Below are 12,332 nucleotides of genomic sequence, written 5' to 3'. Positions count from 1 at the left end.
TCCTGTCCTCCAGGGGCGGGGGGCCTCCCGCCTCAGGAATACATGGTCAGCTGCAGCCACTCCTGGATGGACACCTGGATCCGGCCGTCCGCATCCCTATCCAGGGACTTGAAGGCCCGGAACATGGCGTCCAGGCGGACCAGGCAGCTGATGAAGCCGTTGAAGTCCATGCTGCCGTCCTCGTCGTCGGCGTAGCGCCGGACGATCATGTGGTACAGCTGGTCGTTGAGCTGGAAGCCGGCGGCCTGCAGCGCGGCCCGCAGCTGGGAGCTGCTCAGGGCGCCGGTGCGGGCCTGGTCGAACTGCCTGTACACGCACTGCCACTTCTTCAGGTTGGTCCACAGGTACTTGAACTCCTCGAAGCCCAGCTTCCCGTTGGTGTCGTTGTCCATGACGGACACGATGCTGCGGCAGGTGTCCAGGCTGAAGCCGTCGGTCTTCAGGTCCTTGTGCTTGGAGAGGACTTTGTTGAGGATGTGCATTAGGTCGGTGGCCCCCACCTCCATGTCCGGGCCTGCCAGCTGCGCAAACTGTTGCCGAAAGCGCCTGACCTCCTCGCTCTCGTGGGCCTCCACGTTGGTGAAGTGCTCCTGGGTGGGCGGGGGCTCTGGGGTGTACTGAGCTGCTGCCGCCTCGGTGATGAGATTCACAAGCCCACCAACGATCCCGCCAACATTGCCCCGTCCTCCTCCTCCTCCTCCTCCTCGTCTCTGACCTCCTCCTCCAAGAAGGCCGCCCAGGGCTTCCCCGAGGCCCCGGTCTGCCCCTTCCAAAAACGCCTTGGCGAGAAACATGCTTCCCGCTGCACGAGAGCGATGAAGAGAGCTGAAATGGAGCCTGCCGAGCTCCCGGGCAGAAGAACTGGCTTTTCTGTCCCTGCCTCCGCGGCACCACGCCCCACGGCCCACATGCAGCCCACATGCCATGGCTCACCTCCCACTGACGTTGCCTGAATTCCACTAGGTCCTAGCACCTGCCATTTTTAGGGAGCTCTTCTGATAAATATTCCTCATCTATAATAATAAGAGCATAATATGCTAATTAGACCGGACGTCCTTCCAGACGAGGCCGGGCTGCGAGGGAAGCCCGGGTCCTGGGTGCCAGAGGGAAGCCGGTGCCAGCAGCCGGGGGAAGGAAGGCCCATTCTTCCATGAATTTCGTGCATCGGGCCTCTAGTGTGTCTACTCATAAGTGATCGTGCATAGGGCCCATTCGAAGCAATAACGTCTGTAAATGATCCGTGTGCCAGCCTGCCATTTTTAGGGAGCTCTTCTGATAAATATCCCTCATCTATAATAATAAGAGCATAATATGCCAATTAGACAGGACATCCTTCCAGACGAAGCCGGGGCTGCGAGGAAAGCCTGGAACCCGGGTGCCAGAGGGAAGCCGGTGCTGGCAGCAGGGGAAGGAAGGCCCACTCTTGCGTGAATTTCGTGCATCGGGCTTCTAGTGTGTCTAAGAAATACTCGTAAGTGCTTGTGTGTAGCGCCCATTCGAAGCAATAATGTCTATAAATGATCCGTGTGCCAGCGATCTCGGTGCTCTCTCAGCACCCGCTTTCCTGACAGAGGTCAGTGACTCAAGGAAAGCAAGCCGCTCTTTTCTAAGGGACATTTACGTGCAGGGTAGAACGGGAGAATGACTGGCAATGGGAGCCTATGTACCTGACCCCCTTCCTTTGGCAAAGATCTCCCAAATCCAGTGTTCTTAAGAAAAATGGGGAAGGGGGCTTTTTAAAATGCAGAGATTCTGCCCGGCCGGTGTGGCTCAGTGGTTGAGCATCGACCTATGAACCAGGAGATCAGGGTTCGATTCCCGTTCAGGGCACATGCCCAGGTTATGGACTCGGTCCCCAGTAGGAGGCATGCAGGAGACATCTGATCAATCATTCTCTCTTATCATTGATGTTTCTCTCACTCTCCTCCTTTCCTCTCTGAAGTCAATAAAAATATATTTTTTTAAAAATGATAAAAATAATAATTAAGAAAATGCAGAGGTTCTGATTCTGTGGCCAGAGATCATGAGCTATATATTTGGAATCGCTTTTGAAATGTGACACTCACACAGAAAAATGTACGAACCACTAAGGTATAGCTCAACACTTCACAGACGGCACACCCCCATGTCAAGGAACAGAATATCAGCAGCACCCCCAAAACCTCTTCTGCCTCTTTCCTAAGATACTCTCTTCCCTGAAGGGGAACCATACCCTGACATCTAACACCACACATTCCTTTTTCTACCTGAAATCCCATGGAGTCAGGCAACATGTACTTTTTGATATCTTGTCCTTTACATTTTTTAAAAAAATATATTTGCTTTTATTGATTTTAGAAAGGGGGGAAGGGAGATGGAGAGAGAAACCATTATGGGTACCAAAAGGCGAGCAGTGAGTTCCTCTGAGGAAAGGCAGCATTGACCTGCAGAAGAGGATAGTATGCAGGCCTCCCCATCGCTTGAGTCAGCGTTCTCCAAACAGACCTGGGATGGGAGGGACGGGAGAGTAAGAATTGGACTGGGAAGGGGGTTGAATGCCATGTGTCAGCCCATCTCATAGGTTACTGTGGGAAACACAGACAGCTCAAATATGAAGTAAAAAAAAAAGTAAAAAAGACTAGATAGAAAATGAATTGTTAACTGTATGCTCCTAGTATTGACGATGGCTATTCTAATACTAGGGGCCCAGCGCACGAAATTGTGCATAGCTCGCTGCCGCTTGCCACCACCTGTCACTCGAGCCACCACCCACCCACCACCACTTGTTGCTGGCTGCTTGCCACCCTGCCCACCGCTCACCACCCCACTCATGGTGGGGCGGGGAGTGGGGTGGGAGGGACCGAGAGGTGGTCAGTGCACCTCATGGCTACTGGTCGAGCGGTCATTCCGGTCACTCCGCTTATGGTCCCTGGCCGTCTATTATACAGGATTATCAGGGAGCCACTGGTGGCTAAGGAACATGCTCTCTTGAGGACATGAAAGCGATGCCTCCCTCTGCCACACCCAGTGGCTTGTGTAACATTTTCCGACACAAGCTTTATGGCATAATAACTCCAATAACTGGTCTCATGGGTACGATAAAGGCCAAATGTCTTCCTTAACCACAAAGCAGCGGCACCATAAAGGGACTGTCTTCCTTTTGGGGGACCCCAAGGGATTATTTGGCCTCAGACAGGTTTAAACCCATTCGAATACGCTTCTCTCCGAGGAAACTGGATGGCTTTGTCTTTATAGTGCTGGAAATTAGCTTGATGGCGCTCACTGCCACATAAAATGCGCCTCCTTATGCCCGTCTGAAGTGTTTCCACCCTGTTTCAATCCAGTTCCTCTCGCTTGTTTTCTGTAAAGATGGAGGGCATTTGGCTAACGATTTCTCATAAGCCATCCCAGGGTAAATGCTGTTATTAGAGCAACGAGCCTTCTCTTTTCTGGACTCTTTAATGCCCTAAGGCTGTTTATTTGAACACGAATAGCAACTCTGGTCGCTGTCTGGGCACCTCTACTGCCTACATCTGGAGAAACAACCTCAATTTAAGGAGGAAGAGCTATTGAACGTAAAAAAAGTAAACAGTGACACACGAGTGCCAACAGCAACATGATTCAGAATCATCCCAAAGTGGAAACAACCTAACTGCCCCCAGCTGGTGAGCGGATAAACAGAACGTGATCTATCCGTAGAGTGGAGCCCTATTTGGCGGCACGAAGGAATGAATTACTTCCTTGACATGGATGAGCCTTAAAAACATGCTAAGTGAAAGCAGCCAGACACGAAACCATATAGTGTAGGATTCCATTAATGTGAAATGTCTACAAAAGGCAAATTGACAGAGACACATCCCCATTCTAGAGCAGGCCTAGAATAACACAGAAGAACAACTTTGGGGGGGGGGCAGGGAGAGTAGGTAGGTGACAGGAATTATAAGTTAAAGGCACAAAAGAATCATATTGGGGTGATGGCAATATTCTAAAACTGTTTTAAGGTGATGGTTGCACAACTTGGTAAATTTAACAAAAATAGCAATTGAAATGTATGTTTAAAATGGGTAAATTATATGATATGTAAAATGGGCCTCAAGAAAGTTATTTTTCAAAAAGGCAACAGGACAGTGTGTAGTAGGAAGAAGACTGAACTCGGAGTTCTCGTCCTGGGCCTGTCGTGAACTAGCTGGGCAGCCTTGAGTCTGCAACTTCCTGCCTACGGCTGGCCGCCTCCTGCAAAATGAGGAAGATGGGCCATCTGACACCAAAGATCCTTTAGCTCTAATATCCTAGAAGCTAGACTCTCATGTGCCACGACATCGTGTCAGCAGCAGCATTCTCACCTGGCAGTCAGTTCCTTCTGGTGCCCAAGTCTTTCTATGCTATATATTCATTTAATTCAACCTTTCTTTATCGTGGGTCTGCCTCCATAACATTTATTATTTTTTAATATGTTTTTATTGATTTCAGAGAGGAAGGGAGAGGGAGAGGGAGAGACAGAAACATCAATGGCGAGAGAATCGTCGATCGGCTGCCTCCTGCACACCCTCTACTGGGGATCGAGCCAGCAACCCAGGCATATGCCCCAAATGGGAATCGAATTGTGACCTCTTGGTTCATAGGTCGACGCTCAACCCCTGAGCCATGCCAGCTGGGCTGGCTTCACAACATTTAAAGACATGATTACTTATCCTGACCGCCTCTTTGACATATTATCTGGTTTTCAAAAGTATTTCTGATTGCAACCTATCAAGTATTTGCACCTCCACGCGGAATTCCAAGGTGGGGTCAGTGAGCCGGGTCTGGGATAACACAGGACACGGGACTCCCCCTCTGAAAGGAGCCTTTCTTGCAGGCGGGGTTCTCACCTAACTCATCACGGGCTGGACCAGACCTTCCTAGTTTACGGATGAGAATGTCATGTTGGATGAACTCCAAAGTCTTTCTAGATCCATCGAGATAATCCGTATTCCTTTTTCTTTACCATCTTAGCCTCAGTCACAGGAGGAAATTAAATTGGTCTGATGTGTGCTCTTTACAGAGCCCCGACCTCCACTTCCCCGGGCTCCCGGAAGAGGCCAGTGATTGCCCACTCGCTCCCCTTACAAAGCGAAGCTTTAGGGCTGCCGTCTCCTTTCCGTTCCCTTCACGCACCTCCTGCGTGTCCTTGCACCAAGGAGCCAAAGACAGAGCAGATAAGTCTCATGCCCATGTGGGTCATCTCTCGGGTCACAACTCCCAGTGAGAGAAAGTACCAGGATGCACTCCATGTGGGAGCTAAGCTGACCTGAGAACTGAAGAGGGAAATGGCCAGACACTAGGACCACCAAACCTTCAGGACAATTCGTCCGACTGAACAGAAAAGGTCACCTAGCCCACTCAGAACGTCACAGCCTTCCTCTGCATTAGATCGTATACGCTCTAGAGCAGATCCCATAGATCAAAGTGATGGACTGAGGCTGGCATGCAGATGAGTTCTTTTCCCATGAGCTAGGGAATACGATAGTCCTATCAGACCTGACCTGGAAATGCAAAGGCTAGCAGACGACCCTGTTGGTTGCAATAATTCACCTGTGCCATTGCAACAATTCACATAGGGAATGCATGGGTGAATGGGCATGGTGGTGTCCCAATAAAACTTTATTGACAAAGCAGGAGTCAGACTGTATTTGCTCCATCAGCTGTGGCTTGCCGGCCCCTGTTAAGCTGGTGAAAACGAAGCTTCCGGGTAAGGTGTACAGACTGGGTTGGGGGCTCGCAGTCAGGGCTTATCATAACCGTTCTTACGGTGTAGGATACACCCCATCTGATTGGAAGGGGATCGCTCTGAACCCTTATTCTTGACGATCTGTCTGCCTCTTGTTTGATGTCTTCCCGCAGCTCTAACTCGTGGAACTGGCCCATCTTTTCTGATTCCTAAGCTACAGAATGGCAGGAGCGCACACGCTTTCCCCCGGTACCATCTGCTCACTCAGACCACAGCCGAATACATGTAGGCGGCTCCTTTCCCCACGCTGCACACAATTCAAAAACTGTCATGCTTTTTCCCTTTTCTGCCTTCGGCCTGGCACTTGCTTCTCTGGCACGACCACGTACTCCGTTTACATATGAGGCAGGAAGAGGGTGAGTGCCCGGCAGCACTCGGACAATCCAGCATGTGTGGCCACGGTAAACGCCTGTAGATCTTGGATCACGGCTTCCCATGATGTGGAATGAATGCCTTTCTTTACCCCGAGCTCTTCCCGTCTGCCCCGTTCTTGGTCCTAGTTCAAGTGTGAAGTCATGGGTGCCAGTGGATAACAAGCATCCTTGCTTGTCCATTCCTGCCAGGGAAGCAGGGGCTGTGTGATATGCAGATATGCTGCACATGCCAAGAGTCGGGACGGGCACTGACATGGCTCACATGGTTGGAAATGAACAGAGAACTCGGTCTGAGTGGCAAGCTGAATGCCTAGTCAACTGTGCAAGTTGTTCTGAAAGTCTGGGACCCTATATCCTACAACATCAAAAAGTATATGCCTAGTCAACTGTGCAAGTTGTTCTGAAAGTTTGGGACCCTATATCCTACAACGTCAAAAAGTATTTACTTGTTGCTTTTGCTGACAGTGTCCTGCTGATGGTGAAGAGTTTCTTATTAAGCTCATTGTCTTGATTGGGCAACACTTAAGGCCTGCAAAACAGACAGGGCCTGCCTGGCCAGGGCTGATGCCCAGGTTGGAGGATCTTTACCCAGGATGTAGCTGATCAATGGTTCTCTCTCATCATTGATGTTTCTATCTCTCCCTCTCCCTTCGTCTCTGAAATCAATAAAAATATATATATATATTTAGAAAGTATTTACTATCTGGCTCTTAAAGTTGCCAGCCCCTGAAATACAGCTTTGTCACCAGGGAGGACACACACTGCGAAGGTGATGAGCATTGGCTGGGACACTGACAGGGTGCACCATGAGGTGGAGCGTAGAGGAGACAGGACGGGGCAGGTTTAAGCTTGCGGGTAAGGCTACTTGCAAGAGGTCAGAGGCAGACCGTCCAGCTAGCAGGACAGATGCGCTGCCTACGGAAACACCCGAGGACTGTCTCGCAGGTAAATGCGAACCTGTCCGCAGGCACCACACCGCTTCCTGAGTAACTGTGACAGAGGAGGACAGAGTGAGCGATGACGCTGGGATGGGCGTCGCAGGACACTGTTCTCGCCGTAAAAATGACTCCCATACACTGAGATATGAATACAAGAAGTGTTGAGAAGACACGGCGCTAAACGATTGTTTCGGCCCTCAGCTCGAATCCCTGGACATCTGACGGATCCCACATTATCTCAGGACCCAGGGAGTTCAGGATACATTTATGAAGATAAAGAAGCTAAACTAAACCTACGGATGAAAAGGGTCTTTTCTCAAAGACATGGGACCCTCCGAAGGGGAGGAGCCCAAAGCCATGATGCCATCTTTCTCTGGGACGCCCCCTGCCATCAAATACCTGAGTGTCTCGAAGAACAGGGCAGGATATCAAAAGGAGCTCAACACACAGCATATTTTTTAGGACAAATGGAGACAAAGGCTAGTATGATGTTTTTGTAGGCTAGCCAAGAACGTAAGGGGATATGAAGGGATATTCAGGTCTGTCCTCTGTCCCCAAAACACCAACCACAACTACATGAGACTTGGGTAAAGATTAAGAGAGGAGCCCTGGCCGGTTTAGCTCAGCGGTTAAGAGCATCGGCCTGTGGACCAAAGGGTCTCGGGTTCAATTCCTGGTCAAGGGCACTTACCTTGATTGCAGGTTCAACCCTCCACCCCTAGCTGGGGCGTGAGTGGAGAGGCAACCGGTTGATATGTCTCTTAACACATCGATGTTTCTCTCTCTCCCCGACTCCCCATCCTTTCCATACTCTCTGAAGAATCAATGGAAAAAATATTTTCACTCTTTGGGTGAGGATTAAAAAAATAATAATTTTTTTTAAAAAAAAGATTAATTAAGGGAGGAAAATAAGGGGAAATGGATGATAAAGTGGGAAAGAACAAGGGAGGGCCTGACGGGAGTTATGGCTATCGGGAGAGCAACAGGAACCCCACCCTTTCTCTTTCCCGCCCTTCCTCCCCCTCGCCCCACCCCTCATTAAGCATTGAGTTTAGCAAGATAAGCCACCGGGAGAGAAACAAACTATGAAGCCCCTGGACTTCCTTGTCGCTCCCATCGAACGGTCCCCAGCGAAATCGCTTGCAGAGACTGAGAAAACAAGCCTGGCATGGAAGTGGATGTGGGGACAGGGCGGGGCGGCAATGACACAGCCCAGCTTCTCAACACAGAGCGACTCCGCACAGGCTCAGAGGGGCAGGCAAGTCACGAACAAAAAAAGGAGGGAGACCGACAGGCGGAGACGGAGGGGAAAAGGGAAAGAAAGGAGGAAAGAAAAGATGGCCAGACGCATTAGCTAGTCACTCCCCGGCTTATTTTCTCTACCTTCCAGTGCATTGGACATCAAAGGACAGGCGCTATACAGACCAGGTCTGTATCTAAAGTCGAGTCACACCATGCAAAGAAGTGAAGAAAAAAGTCACAGTTATAACTGATATGGGAGCCAATTGACACAGAAATGTGATCGACCACATTGGCTCTCAGGTCTCACCGTCTCCTAACTCCCAGGGCTGGCTGGATCCTCAAGGTCAGAGGGAGTCAACCTCGCCAATGAGGGATTACTTTAATCCTCAGCTCACCCTCCCTTCCCTCTCCCAAATCTGCCCATACCAGGCAGTGCTACTGCAACAGTGGGGCTGGTGGCAGGTGTGATCCGTCAACCAAAGACAGAACTGCTGTCCCAGCAACCCCGTCACCGCCAGTGATGACAGTATGACACCCGAAAGCAAGGGCAACCTCCATAGACATGATTTTTAATTTTCATGACAAATCCTGGTGAGCACAAAGTCTACACTTCCCTTTCGGTTCCCGTGTCATGTCACTTCCCACTCCCCCACCGCCTGTCCTTACTGGTACGTCCCTGCCATCTTCCTTCCTGTCCTATTTATAGAAACGTTACTTAAAAGTACGTGCATGGTTTCTAGAGCCATTCTATATAAATCTCTCAGAACTAGTCATAGTGTGAGTGTAAAGTTCCTGTTTTCCCAGCCTGCGCAGTGAGAGCCAATTGTTTTCTTCTCCTTTCCCCTAAACCTTTTTTTTAAAAATATATATATACATATTTTTCTTGATTTCAGAGAGAGGGAGAGGGTGGAAAGAGAGATAGAAACATCAATGATGAGAGAGAATCATGGATCGGCTGCCTCCTGCACACCCCACGCTGGGGGATCGAGCCCGCAACCTGGGCATGTGCCCTGACTGGGAATCAAACCGTGACCTCCTGGTTCACAGGTCGACGCTCAACCACTGAGCCACACTCCCTCGTCCTTCCCCCTAAATCTTCATCACACCGTAGAGCCGTGGTGGAGTAGTTCTATTATAAAATGTAATGAAGACTGGACATTTCACGGACAAGGAAAGAATAGTTGTATGATGCAAGCAAGTCCAAAAGAGAGGCCCGGGCACAGCCTATAGAAGAAGGCAGCCTAACCTCACGATATTAAAGAACAGTTCATCTATGACATCACAGAGTACAGTCATTCGGAAGCTGAGGGGGCCTGGGAAAAAAGACTAAAAGCCCTGTCCTGGTTTCTGCCACCCAGCTATAATTTCTTTGCAAAATACCTTTTTCCCCAGTGGTTACTAGAGAACTGGGACTTCTGGTGCCAGACAAGATGGAATGAGCCCGGTTAAGTCTATCTCACCTTCTGATTAAAACTAGGAACTCTGATCAGAATGCAAAAGGCAACTACCTCTGGGCAAAACGCCACAGCAGGAGGCTTGGTGAGGAAAGTCAAAACGTGAGGAACAACCAGTTAGGCAGTGAAATCATGGACGTCGCTAATGAGTCGGTGAAAGAAAAGAACTATCAGCTCAGCAATCTTTACGCAACAAAAATACTCTTCAGGGATGAATGCAAAATGAAGTCCTTCTCAGGCAAGAGAAAATAAAGAGATCACAATCCTTAGTATTTACCCAAATGAAAGGAAAACCGACATTTGCACAAAAACGTATGCCTGAATGCTTAGAGCAGTGGTATTCGCAACTGCCCCAAATTAGAAACAAATGAAATATTCCTCCGCTGAGAAATGGGTAAACCAAGCCTGGTACATCCATAGTCCATACAACGGAATACTATTCAGCAATGAAAGGAAACAGATTGTTGATACATACAACAACCTGGCTGAATCTCAAACGCATTAGGCTAAGTGAGAGAAGCCAGGCTCGAAAGGGTAGATTCTGTTGTCAGGGGTTAAAGGTCAGGACAGGGCTTGGCTACAAAAGAATAGCTACAAGGTAATATTTTTGTTAACTGCTGTGTATCTTGAACCTGCTGGTATTACATGCCTCTATGCATTTGTTAGAACTCATACAACCTTAACCCAAAGGGTGAATTTTACGTACTAAAAACAAATTTAAAAACAGAGGACTTGATACACTTTTCTAAGGAAACTTTTTGACAATTCAGGTGTCGAACTTCATGTACTTACATATTCATAAGCAGAAAACCGTGTCCCGAATATTATGGCAAATGACCAAGCATTCATTGAAACCTTTGTTATAAAATGTTATTTTAGAAAATAAAATCAATTTGATTTTCACATATTTGGGGGTGGGGTGGGGGGGGGAATCCAGAAACCTTCAGAATACAATAGCACTACCAGGTCATCGATGTATAGTTTTGATAAGAGATTTTAAAATTCTTGCCAGTTACAGAACCCTTCCCAATTCTATATGACAAATATGATGACAGGATCACAATATTTATACCTGGCCTGGTGTTTCAAATACAGACACTACCATCACTGTTACAAAACACATGCACATGTATTGTTATTATTAGGATTTAGGCGAGAAAACAAAACCATGCAATTAAACCTTGGGCTTAGCCCTGCTGGGTCTAACCCTGACCTAACAAGTTTTTCTTGCCTGAGCTATGGATGCATGTTCTCCGGGAGCATGGCACGTCTGCGTGTCAGAGACTGCGTTTCAACATACCCTGTCAAAGAGTGCGAACAGCTGTCTCAGCACGTCGGAAACAGGCAGCTTCAAATACTCCGCAAACTCTTCGATTCCAATTCTTCCCCCTTTGGACGAGCTCGCAATAGCCGCATATTCATCCAAGTGCTTGCGGATGCCATCCCAATCCAATCTAGAGGGAGAATTAGAAATACATGGATGCATGTCAGCACAGCCCATGGACACGGACAGTAAGGGGGTGAGGGCATGTGCAGGTGGGGTGGTGGGGGGGGACAACCAGAGAGAGGTCAATGGGGGCAAAAGGAGACGTGTGTAATACTTTAAACAATAAAGAATTTAAAATAAAATAAGGAAAGAAGCTAGTGAGATAATCCACAATAAAATAAAATAAAATAAACATGGTATCAGCAATTCCCAACCCACACGAGATTTTTATGAACAGTGGCGAGTCACTTGTTAGGGGAAACACTGTAAGTGTTAAACTGGCACAGAATAAAATGTGTGTTTAAAAGTACAAGCTGAACATGTGTCCAGGCTTCTGATTCTTTTAAAGGATATTAGTGTGACTGTAATTTCCCCCAAATATCTAAGGGGAAGGAAAGTAACTGAGAAGAACAGTGTGGCCGAACCAGTTTGGCTCAGAGGATAGAGCGTCGGCCTGTGGACTGAAAGGTCCCAGGTTCGATTCCGGTCAAGGGCATGTACCTTGGTTGCGGGCACACCCCCAGTAGGGGATGTGCAGGAGGCGGCTGATCGATGCTTCTCTCTCATCGATGTTTCGAACTATCTATCCCTCTCCCTTCTTCTCTATAAAAAAATCAATAAAATATTTTTAAAAAAAAGCAGTGTGGCAGAATAATACATGACTCATGAGAAGAAAATAAGAAATCACACTTAAATCTAAACATGACTCGGTAAGTCAACAGAACTGCCCAAGTGGTTAAAAAAATACAGCTTTTTCTTTCAAGGAGCTTTCTGGCTGAAAAAAATCACATTTCACAAAATGTTGGGCTACGGAGATTCATTAGACCAGACCCACTTCCTCCAAACCTAGTTATGAAAAACCGTAACTAGGGTGATAGACACTGGAAAATACACTGTAACTTACATCATGTCCTTTCTTCTTAAATGTATTTGGGTGACCTTGGTTAATAAGGTTATATAAGGTTCAAGTGTACATTTCTATAATATACCATCTGAATATTGCATTATCTTAAACCAATGTATTCTAAAAGATGTGTATTCTATGGGGAGGGGAAAGATTATATAAAAGGGACAATGAGAATTGAAGGGAAT

The 12,332-nt window shown here is 47.9% G+C and overlaps 2 protein-coding genes across 2 annotated transcripts in view; both read right to left on the bottom strand.

The window, feature by feature from the left end:
• LPCAT2 (lysophosphatidylcholine acyltransferase 2) overlaps window positions 1-12,332 on the bottom strand; it is a 53,335-nt gene that overhangs the window by 11,016 nt on the left and 29,987 nt on the right. Inside the window, exon 13 of the mRNA XM_015572654.1 lies at window positions 11,055-11,208. Coding sequence (XP_015428140.1) covers window positions 11,055-11,208 — 154 coding nt within the window. The remainder of the gene's footprint in view (window positions 1-11,054; window positions 11,209-12,332) is intronic.
• CAPNS2 (calpain, small subunit 2) lies at window positions 7-1,005 on the bottom strand. The gene has a single exon (XM_006777056.2). The coding sequence runs from the start codon at window positions 924-926 to the stop codon at window positions 33-35; it is 894 nt and encodes a 297-aa protein (XP_006777119.2). The 5' UTR covers window positions 927-1,005; the 3' UTR covers window positions 7-32.

This window comes from Myotis davidii, unplaced genomic scaffold, assembly GCF_000327345.1.
Source record: "Myotis davidii unplaced genomic scaffold, ASM32734v1 scaffold328, whole genome shotgun sequence".
In the NCBI taxonomy this organism is placed as follows: Eukaryota; Metazoa; Chordata; class Mammalia; order Chiroptera; family Vespertilionidae; genus Myotis; species Myotis davidii.
This window is presented reverse-complemented; position numbering and strand designations above follow the sequence as displayed.

What these genes read in the sequence shown, in the direction of transcription:
- CAPNS2 (XM_006777056.2), bottom strand. Translation starts at nt 926, where the DNA reads ATGGCATGTGGGCTGCATGTGGGCCGTGGGGCGTGGTGCCGCGGAGGC.